This window comes from Syngnathus floridae, chromosome 11 (assembly GCF_059516105.1).
Source record: "Syngnathus floridae isolate MCC-2025c chromosome 11, RoL_Sflo_1.0, whole genome shotgun sequence".
Taxonomy (NCBI): domain Eukaryota; kingdom Metazoa; phylum Chordata; class Actinopteri; order Syngnathiformes; family Syngnathidae; genus Syngnathus; species Syngnathus floridae.
Window position 1 is genome coordinate 8,272,976 of NC_142423.1, and position 22,368 is coordinate 8,295,343.

The following is a 22,368-nucleotide window of genomic DNA, read 5'->3' on the forward strand; positions in this document are numbered from 1 at the left end:
GTTAAATGTACGCCGCTTACCAAATGGGCCCAACAGTTGCTTCTTGGATGCTGACAACAAATATAACTGACTGTCATAATGACAAAGCCGTGGGCTCCATTGTTTGGTTGATGCTGTCATCTTGTCCATCACTGTCAGGCTGTCATTAGCAGGTAGCCCTGCAAGGAGTTCAAATAGCTGTTTTTTCTTAATCGCTAGAATGACTTGATTATGACATAAATACATTCTCTTCCAACAAAGGTGTTCTTAAAGAGCGACCGTGTGGCTAAAATGGTCCAGAGCGGCGGCTTCTCGGCCAGCGACTTCAGGGAGGTGTTCAAGAGGCACATTGAGAAGCGCGTCCGCAGTCTCCCGGAGATCGACGGCTTGAGCAAGGAGACGGTGCTTAGCTCTTGGATGGCCAAGTTTGACACCATCTACCGCGGCGACGAGGATCCACGCAAGGCGCAGCAGCGTATGACGGCCAGCGCCGCCTCCGAGCTCATCCTGAGCAAGGATCAGCTGTATGAGATGTTCCAGAATATCCTGGGCATCAAGAAGTTTGAGCACCAACTGCTTTACCAAGCTTGTCAGGTATGTTTAAGATCCAATTGTACAAAAAAAATCATTTCACCTTAGGTCATTCATAAACACAAACTTGCTCCATTAAACTGTTTCATAATCACAATTGTGCCAGCAAATTTATTTTATATTCCTGAATCAAGTGTCGTAAAAACTCTTCTTTTAATTTCCTTTCCAATTATTGCGCACAATATATAATAATTTGACCTTGAAATAACAGCTTTGAAACCACTTCATTTGGTTTAATAATTATAATCGCATCTGTCATTGCCATAGCGACCATGACTAAAGCACTATTAACTATTTCTGTGGTCTATAATATTGGGAGACCGACCAGGGCAGCTTTCATGTTTTATTCGCTTCAGTGCTAACTTAATAATATTTTATGCAATGATTGCGTTGATTTTTTCAAGACATGACATCACGAAAGTTTCTCATTTATTAGCTTGGCTTTTTAACTTCTGCCTGTCTTTGTCTCACACACATACATGCTCCTTTACGACAGTTGATTTGCACATGCCTGGCTGCGTTCGAAGTAGATTACAAACCATTTTCAATGCAGCCCGGAAGCAAAAAAAAAAAAAAATCCCTCACTGTTGCTTTAACTTGTCAGCTATTTGTATCTGGTAATGTCCAATGCTTCACTCAGGGGGTAGATATGTTGAGATTACAGACTGGGGGGCTTGTGTCACATATAACTCTCTTATCCTGCTGTCGTTCCTGCTTTACTGCTCTCTGTGGGAATGTTAAAAGCAGCACTAATGTATTCCTTCTTCAGCAGTGCAATTTCAAGTCTTATCGCGGCTGTATTTGGAGGAAACCTCTGGCGCTCTTGCACGTGTTTATTCAACTCATCAAAGCTTGATAACACCAATAAGGCTTCAAAGTTAATAAACCAGTCCAAGTGTCCATCAGTGCACACTGAAGGAATCAAATAAATGGCTCAGTATTGTCCTTGTTTGGATTAGATCAATACGGCCTTGGTTTCTCACTGGGGTTCATTAACGTAATGCTATTCTGTAAAACATTTCCATAGCCTCCTTTCTGATCCCTTTGATGATGCTTAACCTACTTTGGATGAGTTGATGCTATGAGGTCACAAATCTGCATGCAGAACATCCGCAGAGGCTCTACGGAGTAACACCAGAGGCTCAGCGAAGAGCAGAAAGTTGAAGTCGTAAGCACAGCTAAAGCCCATCTCCAATTGTAAATATCGATAAATAGAAGAGAATTTGCATCAGAACCAATTTAAAATATCCTTGTCTAGATGCTTACCCCAGCTGTTTTAGGTGCAGATTCTTATTCCATTTGCCGGCGTAATGAATATATTAGAGCCGTCTAATGATGACTTTCAGCATCTCCTCAGTAAGCAACCAGTCGCGATCAATTGTCCCCGCGTGCTCAATGATAAAATCCTCACTAGGAGGCAATTCCGTTAGCGGGGCTCACTGCTGGGATTTAATGGAAGGTTTTGGGAGATTGTGGATTCAGAGGCCAACGGAGGTTTATTATCATTGGGGATTTAATTCATTTTTTTGTGAGAGAGGAAGGCGCTGTTTGGATTATTGTGGGATGCTGAAAATGACTGGACTGGCCGTGACATTGCACGCGCTTCTCTTTTTCTTTTCCTCTGCTGCAATATACCACCAAGGACAACTAAACATCGATTGAAATAGCTATTATGCTCACTGGACACCCCACGCAAAGAATATCTTTACTATCTAAGTATCTTTATTATTGTGCTGTAGATTGCAATTGTTTGGAAACCACTGTGCGTATATTCGCACCGAGTGTTGTTTCTAATATTAGCCCTACGAGACAAAAATAAACTGTGTCAATTAAAGTGAGCTGATTGTACTTTTTATGAACAAGTATAAAAGAATATAGTGTTGTGGCATGGCTGATGTTTTCTAAATATCAACAAAATCACATTATGTTAGGCTTAAATTGCAACACATGAAATAAACCCAGAATAGAAAATTAAAATGTTTGTATAATAGCTATTCAACTGCCAAATAATCAATATTTATGCTCTCAGCAGAATGTTTCTTCATTCTTACAAAGTAAGACGACGATTAAATGAGTCAGACCCGATAGTCATAGTGCCCCCGCTCGTTAAAATGTGCCATTTCCCTCCACACAGCTGTCTTGTATATCACTTTCCTCTTTAGACTGGCGGAGAAGTGCCAGAGGAAGGAATTAGTGGGTTTGAATCCGGCGACGTCACAGCATTGTTAGTGAAATAAAACTGAAAAGAAAAAGTCAAACCAACCAAATGCAGATAATAAAGAGGAAGGAACAGCCACTGACTGTGAAGTGACATTTTTAATGGCCCAAATTTCCGTGTCAGGTTTGTCACATCACAAGAAAAGTTCATTTTTCTACCACAGACACACACACATACGCGCACACAAACAATTGCATCGCGCGGGTCTAAATATAGAGCAGATGCTTGAACTCCACTCGGTGGCATTCAGCTCTCAATCTGCCCGCACCGTCCTTTGTTGTGCACATGAAAACGCCTGTGGCTGTCCTGCTGCTAATGTCCGTCTATCGGGGTGTGGATGGGTGGTGGGGGAGTCGGGGGGGTGCTCACACCAGTCAGGCTGCTAATCTCGTGCCACCGCTTCTTTACCTTTAACCTGCCATTAGCTTGGCCCGTTACTGCAGCGTCATCACCCACCGCTACCGCTAGCTTAGTTATCGGCATACCTTTTAGTTGCTGTGATTTGTCATGAGATTGCCTGTCGGATTACGTTCCGCCTGCAAGCGCGCTGACATCTATGACCTTTTAGGAGTTGTTGGTCTGCAAAGATTGGGGTGTTGAGAGATCAGCAGCGGGTGCTTGTTGTTTCACGCAGGCTCTGACCTTGAGCTTGACCTGCTGCTTCACTTTCATCATCTGCCAGGCCTGTTTTTCTGCTTTTTTTACATCCAGGCTGAAAGAAATGCCTCACTTTTTTATCACCTCCACCAATCAGCAAGATGTATTGTTTTGATGGCTGTTTGTCAGTTTGGGAGTCAATATGTCCATCCATCCATCCATCCATCCATCCATCCATCCATCCATCCATCCATCCATCCATCCATCCATCCATCCATCCATCCATCCATCCATCCATCCATCCATCCATCCATCCATCCATCCATCCATCCATCCATCCATCCATCCATCCATCCATCCAACAAATTCAGAAGAGCATGCACACATTTGAGCCAGGCCATAGCAGCTTGCGTTTGCTGTCACTTTTTTTTTTTTTTTCTCTCCATGCGTGGCACGAGTAGTTCACTTGGGACCGTCAGGGTCAGATGTGTGCCGCGCCCCAGTCGTAGAATGTTTTGACAGGCGATGCAGGATGGCCTGGCAAAGAAGAAGGGAGACACTCACTCAAGCAGAAAAGTGGTGGCTCAGGTCGAGGTCGTTTTCATTTTTGATAACAGACATGACGAAGAAGACACCTCGGCAGGATGCTCGTCGTCCTCTTGTCCGACAGCACTCAGCGCTGCGAGTGCAGCCATTTTCCTGCAGCTGGTGGCGGCGTGTGATTATGTGCTCTACTAAACAACAACTCTGGGTTATGCGGCAGCCTGCTCGTTTGCTGGCCTGCAATGTCGACACACTCTGACACTTGCCACTCACTCGCCTCTGTTGGACACGCCACCTGACAGACATGGTGTCACTATACGAGCACATGCGGACAAATACATTTATTCGGTTTCACGACAATACTATATTTCTAACTTTATGTGCACCGGTGGATAAAAAAGTGAGTCTTTGTCGCCAAAATGCACACAAGCAATCTACCTAGCGCTACCGCTACTGCTGGCTTCTTCTATCTTTTTGGTGGCTTAATAAAAGTGCTACACTAAAATATACCGTATGTGGAGTCTTAGAAGCATATACGATTCATGGTTTAATTAAATCGACTAAAAAATGAACCCGGGTCTTGTCTAAGATCATATTTTAACCACCCAGGTATAGTGCCTCTCTTGCAAAGTATTGCAGGAGGAATGAAGTCAATTTGGCGAAGCCCGAGAGACAAGCCCACTTCAAATCCAAGAGTTTTTTGCACGGTAGCACCAACTGAAGGTGAAGTTGTTGTCTTTTCCTTAAACCCACACGACACTGTTTAGTGGAAATGTTTTTGGAGCTGTTTTGATACCGCAAGATTTTCCTTGTGCCCCCTCTTGAGAAGTCATGGTGTCTGCTCGCAATCACATTTGGCGAGAGTGGGAAGAAGTGAAGCATAAAAACATACAGATTCAGGCAGCAAGAAAGACATCAGACCTCTCCTCTACTTCTCCGCGTCAGCTAATTCAAGATTCTCATTCATTATTGATGCGTGGGGAGGCATGAATTTATCTGCTTTTCATTCCTCCAGGGCCCAAACTTGCAGCTTCTCTTAACCTTGTTTAGTCGTTGAGTGGCACAGCTCTGTTTTTCCATTTGAGTCCAAACATCTTTTTGTTGTCTGAGCTTTACTGTCGTGATCGTATTTTATGGCAGCCGCCTCTCAAATCAACGAGAAATATAAGAATTCGCGCAGCAGTGCCTTTCATTGGTCTCTATGGTGATGGCAGCATGGTATCTGCGAGACAGTGATGGAGTTTCCTTTTATTCTCATCTGTTCAATTTCAACTGCCTATTACAACACGCTGCTATGACTAGAGCCTCTTGCAAACATCTCGCCAGATCCACAATAACTCATCACCGTTTCCATGGCCACATTTATTTCAATCACTCGCTGGTGTGGTCAATTTAGTATCTCCGGTCCTCAAATTTCTTCTTTTTACCTTGTTAGTCATTTCGGGGATAAAATTACTTTGTTTGAACAACATTTGCATTTACTTGTGTCACGTTCCATTAGGTTGATTGATATGGGCCTCTGGGGGATTTGACGTCGCTATGGTAACCGAGGTCCTTTCAACGTTTAATGCTTGGAGTTCTGTGAAGTGACAGTTTGTGTAAATTTGCCCCCCTTAGTTATATGTGATGATGTCGTGATGGAACAGTCTGTATGACAGTGGAATTTAATTTAAGCAGAGTAATTTAATGGGAAATTGGTTGGATACGGTGCTAGCTTGCATGGAGCAACATACAAAGTTGAAAAAAATGACAATACTCAGTGGCATATAATTTTTCCTTGAGGAAAAATAAAAATATTCCATTTAGTTACTCAGTGTTTTTATTATGCAGCTTTCATTTCCCTTACTGACCTACTGACCACATGGCATATTTCTCGAACGTGATCTCATGGAGTTTCCCCATATGTTTGTCTCGATAGCTGGACAACTTGGACGAGCAGGCTGCGCAGATCAGAAGAGAACTGGATGGTCGTCTTCAGATGGCCGACCAGATTGCGCGGGTGAGTTTGACGCTATGGGGGAGCTTTGACTTTGTCACATTGCTACTATGTTGTTGAAAAGGTGTGAGCCTACCACCCACAAAAAGTAGCGCTCTAATAAAGTCGATATATAAAAAGACACTAGGTATGGTGGTATGATTTAAGGAGATCCAAAGAGCTGTAGCATAAAAATAAAAAACATTTTCTTACTCTCTACAGGGAGGGAGGTTCCCCAAGTTTGTGTCAAAAGACATGGAAGCCATGTACATCGAAGAGCTCAAATCTTCAGTCAACCAATTGATGGCCAATCTGGAGAGCATGCCCGTGTCCAAGGGCGGAGAGTTCAAGCTCCAGAAGCTGAAGCGAGGCCACAACACCTCTATCATTGACATGGGCCAGGAGGATGAAAACACGCTGTCTAAATCCGATGTGGTCCTGTCCTTCACTTTAGAGGTAAAATCATTTGAGTGACTCAATTGGTGACTTCCAAAGTGTATACAGTATTGAAATATTTTTCATATCTTGTGATATTGATGACCTCCAAATAATGTAAAAAGAAAGCAGCCTTCAAACTGGGGTAGCCCTCAAGAAGGCATTGTAATGATGCATCCTCTAAATCGGCCAATCAATGTTATCTAAAGCCCCTATGAAAAAACATCTTTACATGTCTCTGCAATACAGTTGTCAGAAACAGGAACCACAAAGCTTCCCTATCTGCTCCAGACTAAGTTTAGAAACAGACAGCAGACTTCTCCAGACATCTGAACAGACGCCGCGTGAATAACCGGCTGACACTTGTCATAAATACCCCTTTACCTGCTCTTTAACGGCAGGTATGAGTCATCTTGGTCTCAGCCTGTCTGAGATTGAGCTGCCGACACGGAACGAGGAGCCATCACATCTCGGTCCTCATGATGCAGAGCTATCTCCGCTTAGAGTGCAGCAAGTGCGAGGAGCGACACATTTTTTTTTCTCCTGCGGCTCAATGCCGAAGTAGGCGCATCATTGTGATAAACACTAGAAGAAATGAATGTAGAGCAATTCTAACAGCCACATATGCATGTTTATGTGTGTATTCGTGTGTGTGGGTGGAAAGGGTGACAGTTCCATAGAGGCCAATTATGGCTCTGCAAAGCTCCTAAATTCCATTTGAAATCATCAACGCATCCAGTTGAAAAACGATTTTATACCCAGATGCACTTTGTATTTTTGTAGAATTGATTTCTTGTTCAGAAGAATGTGAGCTCGAATCATCTTCATGATTTGGCAAAAGTATACAGATTTATTTAAGAGACTTCCACCAGGATCAAATTATTATAACGTCTGCCAATTTTGCAGTGTCAGAGTTAACCGCCTCCTAATGTCATGTTTATTCACTGGGAAATTTTGAAAAATGTCAAAAAAGGTTGGATATTACTAACTGTTTAACAGAATAGCGCTGCTAAATTAGCAGCAAATCTCCTCGGTAGATGTGATATACTGGTTGGGAGAGAAATACGAATAAGAAAAATACACCTAGCAGATGTTATGACTCCAGAAGGAGCAGCAAGTGTCTTTATTTACTCTTTACTTGGCGTATCTTTGTCCCAAATGACCTGTCTCGCTCAGTTTCTGTCACTTGCTGAAATAATGCTCTCCTTTTTTCCAGGTGTGCTTTCACTATTGTGCTTGCGCATAATACTGCTCATAAACAAACAAGCACAACAATCCAAACCTAAACCTCGGGGGTTATAAATTCAGAATTTTGGTCATAATCGTATTTCCTGTCGCTATGCCTCTTCGAAATCCCCGCAGCATGCAAACAAAAATAATTCATTGATGGCAGGCTGCAAAAAGACACATGGAAAAAAAAAAATGTGTTCATTCAATTCATTTGTGTTCAATTTCCTTTTCTGGGTGGCAATTTAAATCCAATCGATTCTCCTGGTCCCATTCGTCTAAACTAGAACACGTGCTTACAGGTGGTGATCATGGAAGTCCAGGGCCTGAAGTCTTTGGCTCCCAACAGGATTGTTTACTGCACCATGGAAGTGGAGGGAGGAGAGAAGCTCCAGACTGACCAAGCCGAAGCATCCAAGCCAACGTGAGCCAACGTGGCGGTCACACATGTCATACAAAAAAAAGAAACTCTGACAATCAAAATGGTGCATTATTATAAAATTGGTGCAGATTATTTTCAATCAGGTTTTGTGTTGGATTTAATGATGTGTTTGCACCTTGTTGTGAGGCTATTCTAAGTTAATGTTCTGTGAGGTAATGGGCTTCTGGTAGGTGTTAAAATTCATTTTCTCAAGTCTGTCTTAAGTTGGTCACACCTACCGAGAAGCAGTTTTAGTGTAAGCGATGCATGACAGAATGAGCTTTGCCCCCCACACACCCCCCAAAAAAATAAAAAGAAGTTGCAGCATCCAAAGCAATATTTTGCCACTAAAAATGTCCGCAACAAAAGCCGACAATTTGAAATGCAATGTCGGGGTCACTCTATTATCCCTTTTAAACCGAAATGGATTACCTGATTTGAGCAAGTCTCTGGCATCCTTCTGTTCTGCAGCCACTAAGTCACTTTGTGTGACAAGGTGAGTGTTGATTGTGATCTTCAAATCCTGCCAAATTCAGCTTTTGAGGTTTCTGGCATAAAAACAACAGAATATATTTAGCACAAGCATCAGGAAGATGGAATATTAGGGTCCGTGTGTGTCTATAAACAATAAACTGTCTGATCTTATTTCTTTTTTTTTATTGTGCAATTATGTTGCAAATTGATGGCTCCGGTGTCAAAAAATATTTTTATGAACTGATTTAATTATCTATTTGAGTTCTATTGCAAAGGCGAGAGGAACAAAAGTGAAACCTTCTCCCATACCGCAGTTCATAATGTTCCAAGGTGATGAAGTCTCTGCTGTTGTGGGGTGTCATGGAAACTGACCTCCGGAGTCTTCTGTCTTTCAGCTGGGGGACCCAAGGGGACTTCACCACCACACACCCTCTGCCTGCCGTCAAGGTGAAACTGTTCACCGAAAGCACCGGCGTGCTGGCGCTGGAGGACAAAGAGTTGGGCAGGGTAACGCCTTTTTTTCTCTTAAAACCAAACATGTATGCTCTAAGATGGAGATGTCTTTGTTGCCGTGTTTTGATCGACCGCTGAAACCTTAAAACTCAGTTTGCAGATTTTCGCATTGTACATATATAATAGGGGTTCTCCAACTTTTTGGATCGACACGTAACACTCAGGTGATTTTATTTTCAAACCAAGTGTACCCATAAATGCCATGGGATTGAAAATTCTGTCAATTGTTTTGGGGAAAAAAAATACAATAGCAAAAATGTATACAATTTATTTAGTCATTCATTTTAAATTCATAAGTAAATTCAACATTATGAGATTAAACTAATAATTTTCAAGGAAAATTTTAATTATTACAAGACATTATTTCAGTGTAATTATAACAATGCGCAAGATTTACACACTGTTCTAATCATGTGAAAATCAATCTTTATATTTCAAAGATGACATCCTCATCATAAGAATTAAATTCAGTTGAACAAGGGGAAAAATGTCACAATTTCATAGAATATTAAAAATAGGCCTCACGATATTGCACTTATTCTGGAAAAAAAAAAAAAAGTCTTCTCCTTGGTGCCACAAGTAGGTTGTCAAGGTCGCCCTTGTAATGACACCAATGCTCTTGTGCTTCTTTCAAGCCACTCTATCTACCTTTCAAGGGTAAATTAGTGTGTAGCGGCCCTTCGGGAAAGCTAGCAATGTGGTGATATATTGGCGATTACTCGACGGTCCCAGAAGCAGAGATGACCTTGGTAGCATCAAGGCCTTGTGATCTCCCACTGCAGCAGCACTAGCAGGAAGGAAGTCAGACTTCCTCAAAGCTCTTTAATGCACCAAAGAGAGATTAGACGGAGGCAGCGGGAAACGTTAGCCTTTTTTTTCGCCTCCCTTCCTTTCAGTCGTTCACTTACGAAACAAGCGTCAGACAGGACAAAGAAAACGTTTATGACTCCGTTTTTGATTTGCTTAAAATGCAGGTTGTCCTGCATCCGACTCCCAACAGTCCCAAACAGTCTGAGCTCCATAAGATGACCTTGACCAAGGCTTGCCCTGACCAAGACCTCAGGATCAAACTGGCCATTCGCATGGATAAACCTCAAAACATGAAACATTGCGGGTAAGTAAGACTGCAGGTTCTTCCATGCCGTCCTGGTATAGACTTCTTAGCTCGTTGGCCTCGTTTCTCGGCAAGTACTGCGGAAAAAATACTGGGAAGTATACAACACCCTCTGGTGTACACCACAGTGAACTTTTTTTCCCCATCGCTTGGTTGATATGTTCCACAATGATCAAGGGCAAAAAGCCAGCTCTTTGTAAAAATATGGTATATGTCGTATTGAGGCCCTTCTTTTGTTTTTGTGTCTGAATGTTCTGGCAGGTATCTGTGGGCTTTTGGGAAGAATGTCTGGAAGCGCTGGAAGAAACGTTTCTTTGTTCTTGTGCAAGTGAGTTTTTTTTTTTTTTAGATCATTCTTGCTTGAATAAACAATATGCACTTCAAATTTTGATTATTCATAGTGAGTGATGTTATTTTTCTTCTCTCATGTAGCAGAATGCTCTACCAAAATATTTTAATTTCATTTATATTTAAAGAGACCAATTAATTTTACAATACAGTTCATGGTGTTTAAAAACACTAGAGAATTCTTTGTCATTTTTGTTTCATAGGTCAGCCAGTACACATTCGCCATGTGCAGCTACAGAGAGAAGAAATCCGAACCACAAGAGCTTCTCCAGCTGGACGGCTACACGGTGGACTATAGTGACCCGCAGCCAGGTAAGTGGACATAAGCTCCCCTGAAATTTTATTCTTCAATTCAGAGGCTGAAAGCTTGATTTGTCACACTTGTGTCAGGCTTGGATGGCGGAAGGGCTTTCTTCAACGCAGTGAAGGAGGGTGACACTGTGATCTTCGCCAGCGATGATGAGCAGGACCGCATCCTGTGGGTGCAGGCCATGTATCGCGCCACCGGCCAGTCCCACAAGCCCGTCCCACCCACTCAGGTCCAGAAACTTAACTCCAAAGGGGGCGCCTCGGCCCAAATGGACGCTCCCATCTCTCAGTTCTGTAAGTAGGCCGGAGCGCGCCGCGCTGATGTAGACCGTAGCTAGTTTCCATTCACGACGCAATGACGGCTCATGAATGTCTCACGCTCATGCGCGCCACACTTGCGCTCACAAACGTGCTGGTAGAACTAACACACAAGCACGCACACACACACGTACACAAACACACGCCTTGACCTGACACGGATTGGACCGGCGATTATTCACTCCTAAAGGTGCTAACCCAACAGGCTCTCCCATCAGCTCACAAGCAACGACCAACTTAGGAAAGATATGTCATTCGAGCTGACGTCAGCGTGTCCCCGCTCAGGTTCCAAACCGTAGGCCAGTTTTATTCACTCCCCAGATGTGTTTTATAGAGTACACCCGCCCCAAGGTAAGATTGCAGTCGTGTGGCATCCGTCGGCAATTCTGTTTTTGATGTCTCTTGTTTCCCCCCAAGCAAATCTACATTGAACTGCAAATTGTTTTCATAAAAACAATTCTTATTACTCTCAATTGGTGAAATAATTAGTCACAGATCCTGCTATACAGTATAAAAGAAAAATGTTCAGTGTGCATCTTTTATAGCATATTAAAAACGAAACTTCTTGGCATTCTTTAAACCCAGCTTCCAGACAACAAAAGACATCCACAATAATAAAGCCCCTCTTCTCTTTTAACCACATAACTGCCTTCAAATTGCATTCAAATTGGCCTAAATTGGCTCAGCTCCTCCGAACCCTATCACATAAATTCTATGTTGTTTCTCCATTGGTTTCTTTGTCCAGTATGTGATCGTTCTTGTGGTTAGTTGACTCTTTTGACGCCAGCCGTCGCCATTCAAAGCCTCGCCACAGTGACACAACCTCACCAATCCCTCGACCCCCCCCAACCCTGAAACATTGTGGCATACTGCGCAAACATGTTTCACCCCCCTGGTGGTCTTGAATGGCACTGGGATCATAATGTACATTGCCCTCCTGACTCCGCTGCAGTGCAAAACAACAGTCCTGGCTAGGGTCTGATTGGACTTTTGAAATACCAAAAAAAACAACAACCTTGTAACCCCTTAGCCTTGAGATATACCTTCCGAGTCAAGTAAGGAACTGTACTTTTCTTTTCCTTTTAATTCTGCTTGCAATTTTATGTGTATACAGGGACCTTGAGTGCCTTGAAAGGTGCCTTATAAATAAAATGTAATATTATTAATATTATTATTATTATCATTATTATTACTGGACATCATCTATTAATACAATGACAAAATATATTTTTGAATAAAATATAATAGATATGCTCAATAGGAAATGTGGCCCTATGAGGCGACTTTGAAATTGTTAAATAAAAATTGTTGCGTTTATATCAGCAAGACCAGCAGATTACACTGGCAATGGAAAAAAAATGGCAAAAAAATAGACATGGCAATGCAAAAAAATTTTAAATAAAATCATATACATTTAGAAATACAAGAGCAGAGTTTTGCTGTTATTAGGCCAGCAGAGAATGCCCAAACATAGTAGCACCTCTTTGACCTTTCCACGACCTTCCCCTAGACAGGTATGTTTTGCCACTTTAAAAGAAAATGGTGCGGTACCTAATCAGTAGCTCTCCACTCTTAAGTACCGGCCTAAAACGGACAACAAAACACTACAGTGGAGTGACGGGGATGCTAAACGCTCTCTTCCTTCTCTCCTCCTCTATCGCCTCAGCGTCCTTTGTCACACGTCGTCCTCACATGTACTCACAAGCCACGAGGTCTCGTGTCGGTATCGGTTTTGTTGTTGTTATTGTTGTTGTTGTTGTTTTTTTCTCAGTTGTGTTTTCTTCTTCATGCTTTGCCTGTCTACCCTTCTTCAGTAATGCCGCTAGCTGCTCGGTCAGTCAGGGTCTCTCGTGATTGCTCTCCTCCAGCCTTGTTGCTAGTCTTTATGTTATTCTGGTTTGTCCCTTCTTACCCTGCTGTCTTCTAGCTGGACTCAAGGGTAAGTGCTTCCCTGTAGCCGGCACAGCTCAGATAATCCCCGCCGATTATCTGACAAATGCAACGCTCTTCCTTTCTGCCCCTCTCTCTCTCTCTCTCTCTCTCTCTCTCTCTCTCTCTCTCTCTCTCTCTCTCTCTCTCTCTCTCTCTCTTTCTTTCTCTTCTTCCTGCTTTCTCCTCCCTCTGCTTCTTCTTCATGTCTCGCTTCATGTCTTTAGATCTTAGTTGAGAACTTTTTTACTTTTTTTTCTCCCCCCTTTTTTGACAACCTACACTTGAGGATTAAATTATAGAAGCATCCATTAGTGCCAGTATAGGATGCATGTCTTTATTCTAAGAACGTTTTATTTATTTTATTCTTTTTGCTTAGTACTTGGTTACAGTGGATATGATAGTTGTTCCTGCATAATTGCCTTCTCTACTTGCTCACATTGGTAACCCAATCCCTCAAGAGTAAAGCAATTTGATGACTAGAGGGAAGACGGATTGGCTTGAAATATGAAATATTCGCATGAATTATTAATAAGAGCTGGAAACAAATCTTTAATATCATCTTGAAGGAACATGGAAAATTCATTTGATGCAAGGTATGTGTGACAACATGCTTTACTATCGAGGGCTCAATTTGCTCAGAGACCATATTTTGCTTCTTCCTGCCTTAACGAGAGTTGGCAATTATGTATGCGGAGTATTCTGAATGCCAAAGACAAGGAGTAGCTAATGCCGCCCCTTCATCCGATGAAATACTCCGGAACTCCCCCCTTCTCCTGCAGTAGACGGGCCTGTACACGTCAAGACAAGCCCAGTGGTAACCCCTCCAGAAAGCCAAGATCCCATTTAGCATTTGGTTTGCCTGAATCGGAGGACACTTTTGTCCCGTGTCCGTTTAGTTTCTGCCAATTCAGGAGTTTCTATTCATCACCCCCTTCCCCTCATCTCCCAGAGAATGAATGATAGAGTTCTGCCTATGTTGGCTTCATGCTATTTACCCATACTTGCACTAAACTGCTACCCTGTTAGAGTTCTTTGGTAGTGACATGCCTGATAGTCTGCTCGGTAGATGACTATGAACACACTGCAACACATTCCAGTATTGTCAACTTGCAAATGCGTAGAGAGAGAAAGAGAATTCAAAGGGAATGCAATTCAAAAAGATCAAATCTGAACACCCGGGAATGCATGGCGTGTAAAATTCACACCGTTTGTTCTCCAAGCATGTGCTCATTTTCTTGCAAACGTACTGGCTTATATTCTTGCTGTTATTCTTTGTAAGATGGAATTGTGCCATGGTGTTGAGCGAGCTCAGTGCACTTACTCACTATTCGAAATAAAGGACATATAGGCCAGACACCTTCTGCTCACACTTGTTGTCTCACTTGCCCAACACCCTGCAATATCGCCTCTTGATAACTGGGCCATGAGTAACCCTTTCCTTTTCCCTCTATTTTGTCTTATTGTCCACTTTCCTGGTTGTCTTTTCAACCCTTATATCTATCAGTGTCCTCCATCCTCACTTTGTGTTGTCACACTCCATATGTTCACATTAGCTCACTTGTCCTAACACTCTGACGTCCTCGTGCACATTTTGACTTGTCGCCTCGCAGGTTTTTCCTCCTTAGATTAGGGGTTAACCGTAATTGTCCTTAGTTCCCCCCCCCCCTACCCGTTGGAGAGTGTCTCAGAATGCCAATTGAGCCCCCCCCCCTCGCAGACCCCATCAGCCTTTCCCACCTGGAGGTTGACAGATGTCCCCTTTGCTCTCTCCTGGCCCAGCCCCCGAATTAGGCCAGCCCATTCCACCCCACAACTCTCCTGAGCCATCATCACCTTGTCTGTGTGTCACGGACCTGACACCTGTCACTCACACATAGGATATGACCACGATATGCGCTCACAGCCACTTCATTAAGTACATCTGCACAATCAAATGAGATCAAATGCAAGAGCCGTATCCATACATATCAATTATTTATCTGAATGAGCACCTGTATATATTTTCTTTCATTGAGGACATCCAAAAGTGTGCATTGTTGTTTATCCTATGTAGGCCGACCCTGCCATGAGCTAACCATGAGTATAAAATGCATTTCGACTTTCACCCAAAGTCGGTTCCAGTCTACTCGGATTTTTAATGACTCGATGGAGATAATGTTGTCTGAGAAATGAAGGATGGCAAAAAAAAGTGCTAACAAATGAGAAATGACAATACTCACGAAAAGTTAATGGGTTCTCTCTTGGCCCAAAGTTTTGCGGAAATTGTTTTCTTTGTTTTTCCAGTCAATTTTTAATTGGCAAGCTACTTCCTGATTTAGACAGCAAATGGACATGTTCTCAACATTCAGAATAAATGGAATGACTTTTTCTATTTTTTTTTTTTTTTACATTCGTCAGGAGACTGCTCCTTTTTACTCAAATGGAGGAAATTGAAAATATATTTCTCGATCGACATTTAGATTCCAAAAGTAATACTAATTCTATGTACAATATATTGCCCTATTGTAGAATTGTTATTATTATTATTATTATTATTATTATTGATACAGTCTTTATTTGAACTCATTAGATTGTGCAAGTGCGCAAATGCTGTGCTGTGACTTTTCACCGAGTAAGATTTCAATTACAGATTGAATGATCAGTCATCAGCCATGCTCATTTCAATTTCACTCAAACAGTCTCCTCATTGGCTTTGACACTGAGAAGATTGATAGCTAACTAGTTCAACTCAAACTATGCTGCTTTTTCCTCTGTGGCATCCAGAGACACTTCTTTGATATAGCTGAGTTTATACGTAGGTGGCAAACAACTAATAGGAATGGCAGAATCTATTGACGACATTGATGGGAAGATTTTTTTCTTTTCTTTTTAAGGACATCATGCAAACCATCAGAGACTGTGACACTGCATGCACGTTCAACGGAAGCGCTTGTCGCTCCTAACGTAGCTTGAGCTCTCCCACGATAAAGTCAGATCTCTTTACGCTGTCTGACACAATGCAAGTTGACAATGTTAATGTTTATAATTTGCCCTTAGAAGAACCCCCCTCCCCTTCACCAGCAACAACAAATTTAGATCTTCCCTAATGTTTCTGTGTTATGTCCAAGACTTAGTGTGCGCCTCACTGACATCCTCTCCTCTGAACCGTGTGCTTCTTCCTGTGCTGTTGGCTGGATAGATGCTGACAGAGCTCAGAAACATGGCATGGATGAGTTTATCTCGGCTAACCCCTGTAGCTTTGACCACGCCTCGCTTTTTGAGATGGTGCAGCGGCTCACCTTGGACCACAGGCTCAACGACACCTTTTGCTGCTTGGTGAGCTCCTCGACTGAACTGACTGTATTTTTTTTTGGGTGGGTTGCTGACTGCCTTTTGTGCCGTGCAGGGATGGTTCAGCCCGGGCCAAGTGTTTGTCTTGGACGAATACTGTGCCAGGAACGGTGTCCGAGGTTGCCACAGGCATCTGTGTTACTTGCGTGACCTGCTGGAACGGGCGGAGAGTGGTGCCATTATCGACCCCACGCTTCTGCACTACAGCTTTGCGTTTTGTGCCTCCCACGTACACGGGAACAGGTGTGCACAAATCTCTGTTTTTCAATTTTCTTCAATTCTCGACAGGCACACAGTTCGTTAAAAAAAAAATAAAAAAATAATGTACCACAAGGACGGGGAAAGCAATCATCACATCAGTTATTTTATGTCTTTACACATTTATTATTTTTTTGTGTGTGTTGTTTGATTTTTGCTTCTATGTTGATTTTAAGCATTGGTTCTATTCACAGGACCATAATGTGTTTTTTGTGGGTTATTTCGACGCATTTATGGTGTAAAAAACTTCATTTATGGACTCTATTGGCTAAGCTTCTTAAGTAAGAACATTTTCATCCTGTGTTATGGAAAGTATACACTTACCGTATGTGACTATATGCATAGTGAGTACGTTATATACGTAAAGCAATTCAGCTTAATTCCCTTATTGCCACCTCACCCACTTATCTAAGCACTGAGCCATATAATTATTGAAGCAACTATTACTATGAAGCAGTACAAGAATACAGTAATCTTTAGTGTAGAATAAAAATAATCATATTATGAAATTGTTGCATTTAATCACGAGGTCACAAGAGTAATATAAGTGCTCTGGGTTGAAATTTACATTTCTAACCTAATTCACCACATTTGTTTCATCAGTAAATCAAGTCTGTCTTTTTCCCTATTGACCAAACAATAGCCCGCAAAAAACACATTACAGCTCCATAAATACAGTCGCTGTATTTGCTTTAATTTTTTGTTGTTAACCATTTGCATATCTCTACGTGTTTCCTTGTTTTTTCTTTGTGTTCTTTTCTTTCTGTCCTCTGTTGCCCTAGTTTCTTACTGTCCATATTATTCATCCTCCCATGCGTCCATTAAAGTCAGAGAGGGCCGCAGTTACTGGGGGCCGCTGGGCTACGAGGCCCTATTGAGCCCAAAGAGCTCCCAAAGGCCAAATCCTGTCTCGAAACGAGCACGCATCATATTCAAGTTTAGAAAGAGAAAGGATTCCAAAGTCTCTCCAGAGTTCAACAGGTGAGACATTGTCATCAGAGGTGCGTGGAGTTGACAAAAGCCGTACCCAAGCAAGAGTAGTTAGCAACATAAGAATCAAGTAAAAATTAAACGTATTCCTCTGAGTAGGTATTCATTGAAATACTCGAGTACTGAGTCATTAGTGAGAAACATCTGCTATTTACCAGTCATTAATCAGAGGTCAAATAGACAAAAATATTAAATAGGAATGGGCCTCTTCAAATATTGCCCAACAATATTACCAACCACAACAATGAGAAAAAGGCTGAGGCAAGCAGATACAAAAAAAAGTATTGAGCAGAATGTAGGTCAGCGTAATCGGGTTAAAAGCCGTGCTGCATATTGATAAAAGTACTCAAAAGTAAAACGGATGTTGCGTTAAATTTTTACTCTGATAAATGCAATCTATCCAAGAAGTTACTTACTCGTAGTTCAGCTGGAAAAGACCTGCGGGCTTTTCACATATACGGCATTGGGTGTGTGAATGTGTGTGTGTATTGCTCTTCAAATGTGTTTGCGTGATTCTCACAGGCCAGACGGGTTGAGCACCGTCAAAGTGGATGAGAAGGAGCGATTTGAAGACATCAAGGAGCGGTTGCGTGTGATATTGGAAAACCAGATTGTAAATTTCAGGTGACATACACACTAATACACGCACTTTGAATATGACTTTCAAATCAATATGAACATCTCTCCTCATCCCCTCCGTGTAGATATTGTTTCCCCTTTGGCCGTCCAGAAGGTGCACTGAAGGCCACCTTATCTTTGCTGGAAAGGGTTTGTTCCAATTTGAAATACTCGTTCATAAATAGAATACTTACTAATCCATAATTATGCTTTATTAAGCCCAATAATTCTCACTAGGAGTATCGTTATCACTAGTGGTCACACACTCCCTCTAGTGGTATGCAAAAAAAAGGCCTAAGTAAAATTTAGTTGTATTTAACGTTTTCAGTGTAATACCGTTCCATTTAATTTTTTACATTTTTCATATCGAAGCATCGTGAAAGTTCAATCCATGCATAAGGTTAAAGTGGCTCTTAAAAGTACTTTATGGGCTTGAACTTTTCTTCTCAAGGGCCTCATTTGATGTTAAAAATGGTCAAATGGGTCCAGTCATTTGTAGATGAGGTTTTATGTAGAAGTAAATGTGCTTTTTTTTTTCTACTGTGGTAATGAAATAATTTGTCATTTGCTAACCCTAACCCATTTATTCATAATGTTATGACAATGAATGAACCAATTAGTTAATAAACTAAATAGCGAAATGTTAAATGTAAGAAAAGAAAATACATTATAAAATGAAGCAATCAATTTGAGTAATATTACAAGACCCTTGTGGTGAGCCAAATGAATGAACGGAGCAGGCCGTATATGGACCCCTGTGCCATACTTTGCCCACACTTATAATAGCTGACATAAGTGTACCTAATAAAATGCACTGTCTGTGATATTAGACCAAGTGAATGGACATCAGCAGGTCACACGATTCTCTTTAACTATGACCCGGCCTCAGGTCCTGATGAAGGACATTGTGACACCCGTCCCTCCAGAGGAAGTTAAAGGAGTCATCCGCAGATGTTTGGAGCAGGCCGCCAACCTCAACTACCAACGCATTAAAGAATATGCTAAAATTGAAGGTAATCAAAACATCTTCTCTTTGGGGGATTATGACTGTTAATGTATCCAAAGTGGCACGTTTAGTAATTGTTTTGGATGACAGAAGAAATTTTTCTATTTTTATATCATAGATTCCACACTAAGTTGATCCAACCCCTTCTAACTGTTTTTGTCTCTCATTGAATCCGCACTAATTTACTTTGCAAATTATTCGACATTCAATTTGAGGTAAACAGAAATATTAAGTTGATGATGTGGAACATGAATGTATTTTTTTTTGTATATTTTTAATCAAAGACAAATCAACTCAGCAATAATGTGTTTTGCTGATGATTGTCAATATCTTTTCTTTATGATGATGCTAATGTATTTGTGTTTGTGTTTAATGTACTAAAACTGTGTGGAACTGCAGAATATGCACTCTTATCCACATCTGCACCAAAATATAAAAGTTTGTTTTGATTTGTAGTTCTAGAGCCTGAAATCACAGACTGACTGATTCAATTAGCTGACTATTTTTTTCATAAACGTTAACAAAATACAGAATTAGATGAATATAATGACATTTAAACACCACTGCCCACATAAAAAAAAAAAATCTGATTTTTGCAGATTTTGTCATGGTTGTAAATTTAAACAAATGTGAAATGACAGTATACTGTAAAAGAGTTGGAACCGTTAAGAGACCAAACAACAAACTAAATTCATTCCTTAAATATTTATTTTATTTAATCGGCCGATTAATCGGTTATCGGAATTTCACGCTGCCAAATATTGTAATCGTAATCTGTTTTTTAAGACAAAAAAAAAAAAAATCATACCGGTCAGTTCTTCTATACTAGACCATCTGCAATGTAAACACAGTCTGGTTGGCACAAGAGCAACAAAAGACAGCAAGAGACTCCACTTGTCTTTCCGCCCTCTTTTGTCCCAGATGATGTCTCTCTCACTCGCAGTCTCAGTGCAATAACTCTCTCCTTTGTTTCAGGCCCGCTTTAGCTCTGTGCTGTTCTATAGTTCAACTTGCCCTTTGTGTAGAGGTGTGTGTGAGTAAAAATGCATTCAACTCCCCCCTCCAAAAAAGACCTCAAATCTGTCCAAGCTGATATCTGTCGTTGTGGTGACTCCTCGACAATGTGGACATGGCGGTCCTCTCTGAGTCACAGCTCCCAAAGGAATCACCTTTACTAACACCACCCCCGAAGTCCTCTCAACCTTCCATTAACACCCCCCCGTCCCCCTGCTGCCTGAAAATCCCAGCAGCTCTCCTGCCACCTCTGTCTCCCGCTATCCTCCCTGTCGACTCTGCTTACTTCTCCTCTCCCACACGGTTGCTTGGTGAACTATCGGGTGACGTTTTGTAAAGTGGGATGCTGGGATTGATCGGCTCCAAGCCAGCATCCGCCACCTTGCATGTGCTTTGAGACGTCATCTTGATTCACTCGCAGGCACTTTGCGTGGCATAAAAAAAACAATGATGTCGTGTGTGGCAGTGGGTGGAGTCATGCTCCAAGAACCAAGTAGCAAAGTGGCAATGCAACCAGGCCGTGGGGATATGAATATAGTATTGCCATTTAGACCGCTCAATAGCTGCTTGAACAGTGAGAGAAAATCCCGGCAGCGACATTACAATACAGCTTATGATGAATGAATGTTACAATTAGGAAATTATGGAGGTAAAAAAAATCAGATAATGGAAAGGGCCAATGATGGGAACTAATTTTGTTACTCTACTTAATTAGATTTTCCATTTACAGATCTGTACTTTAATTTAACAGTTTTTTTTTTTAAATGAAGGTCTCATGGAGTCAAATGTACTTCTCGGAATCAATGTTACTTGAAGTTGGCTGAGCACATCATTTTAGTATCTCATAATTCAGTCAAAATAATTACAGAGAACTTTCGACTCGCACGCCTGCCGTTTTGCCGGATTGCGTAACCATAAAATATCCTGCCAACAAGTCCATACACTCTTGATAGATCTTTGCAGATGTTTTTTTTTTCTGCATCGAGAAATTATAGCAGCATCATATGTAAACGACAATAGTGACAAATAGTTTTTTATTCTGTATTCCAGTGCATTTGAGAGTATGCACTTTAGCGTGTGAGTACTTTATCCCTCACAAGCCTGATGGTCTTGCCACCCCACTGCACACTGCCGCTGTTTCATGCCTCGAAAAGAACTGCTCAGTGTGCTAAAAAGATATTAAGGAGAGACAGCCTTACTATCTTGCTCTGCTCTGTCAGCTGACCTCCCGCTGTCTTCATGAGGCGTCTCTTATTTTTTTTGCAATTACACCGAGAACATTTGACTCTCGGTCTCACCCGGACAACCGTCCTCCCATCAGCTTGGCGCCTCCAACCTCCCCTCGTCTGACCCCTGCCTCTTGCATGCCCCGATCCTTTTTTTTTGTAGGAAAAAAGAGGGAAATGTTTGAGCACCCTGTCTTCTGCTTGGCGTCTCAAGTGATGGATTTAACCATCCGTGAGTACCTTCACCCCCAAACCCTCACACCTCATACCCTGCTCGGCCTTCCCTCTCTCTGCCATGCGTATTGATTTATCTGTTTGCTTTCATGTGTGAGACTGAGTGTCCAAAAGAAGCAGTCGGGAGATCCGAGCAGCACCACAGAATCAGCCATTTTTGTTTCAATTCGAACCATCTGCTTGGGGTGGATATGAATGAGCAGTCTGGTCTGTGAGCTTCTTTCTTTTGGTTTCAATGCACATTCCTTTGACTTGAATGCATTTTTACATTGCTTACATTGATATCTCCTCCAGTCATGTGGTCTGATCATGTGTCAAGTGATGTGCCGTGCCCAACAGGTAGGCTTGGGACAATTGGGGGTTGTGGACATCAATGGAAGCGCTTTGTTTGTCCTAATTTGATCTTTGGCCAGTCGCTCAGTGTGTCCTGTCTGATCCCGCCAGATGTCTTAATGTGTGTCTTAATGAGCTTTTTGTGCGTTTGTTAACAAGCATCTTACCACTTTTTTCATTCACAGGTTACATTATAGCGTCTCTGTTGTGATGATGTTTGTGACCTGTCTGTTGCCTACACTCTTACTTGCTGGAGCTGGAGCCCTCATATTATCAGATGAACCCCCCCCTCCCCGAAAACAGCTAACTTAGCATTCTAATTGTAAATATCTGTTCATCTTCTCTCTCCCACCTTTCACGCTGAA

At 41.8% G+C, this 22,368-nt stretch overlaps 1 protein-coding gene and 1 long non-coding RNA gene across 6 annotated transcripts in view; one reads left to right on the top strand and one right to left on the bottom strand.

Moving 5' to 3' along the window:
- The window catches only part of cadpsb (Ca2+-dependent activator protein for secretion b), a 54,338-nt gene that overhangs the window by 17,171 nt on the left and 14,799 nt on the right, over positions 1–22,368 (top strand). For 4 of the 5 annotated variants that reach the window (XM_088389139.1, XM_088389136.1, XM_088389137.1 and 1 more), the window contains exons 5-19: positions 241–573; positions 5,847–5,927; positions 6,126–6,359; positions 7,868–7,989; positions 8,856–8,967; positions 9,948–10,087; positions 10,349–10,415; positions 10,639–10,747; positions 10,826–11,038; positions 16,173–16,309; positions 16,380–16,567; positions 17,414–17,563; positions 18,095–18,196; positions 18,277–18,340; positions 19,080–19,203. In XM_088389139.1, the coding sequence (XP_088245265.1) occupies positions 241–573; positions 5,847–5,927; positions 6,126–6,359; positions 7,868–7,989; positions 8,856–8,967; positions 9,948–10,087; positions 10,349–10,415; positions 10,639–10,747; positions 10,826–11,038; positions 16,173–16,309; positions 16,380–16,567; positions 17,414–17,563; positions 18,095–18,196; positions 18,277–18,340; positions 19,080–19,203 (2,176 nt within the window). The remainder of the gene's footprint in view (positions 1–240; positions 574–5,846; positions 5,928–6,125; positions 6,360–7,867; positions 7,990–8,855; positions 8,968–9,947; positions 10,088–10,348; positions 10,416–10,638; positions 10,748–10,825; positions 11,039–16,172; positions 16,310–16,379; positions 16,568–17,413; positions 17,564–18,094; positions 18,197–18,276; positions 18,341–19,079; positions 19,204–22,368) is intronic. The other variant, XM_088389140.1, reaches the window with a different exon arrangement.
- Positions 7,006–8,939, bottom strand: LOC148390862 (uncharacterized). The gene is made up of 3 exons (XR_015861220.1): positions 8,770–8,939; positions 8,419–8,534; positions 7,006–7,961 (listed from the first exon to the last, which is right to left on the bottom strand). It is a non-coding gene; the product is annotated as an uncharacterized LOC148390862 (long non-coding RNA).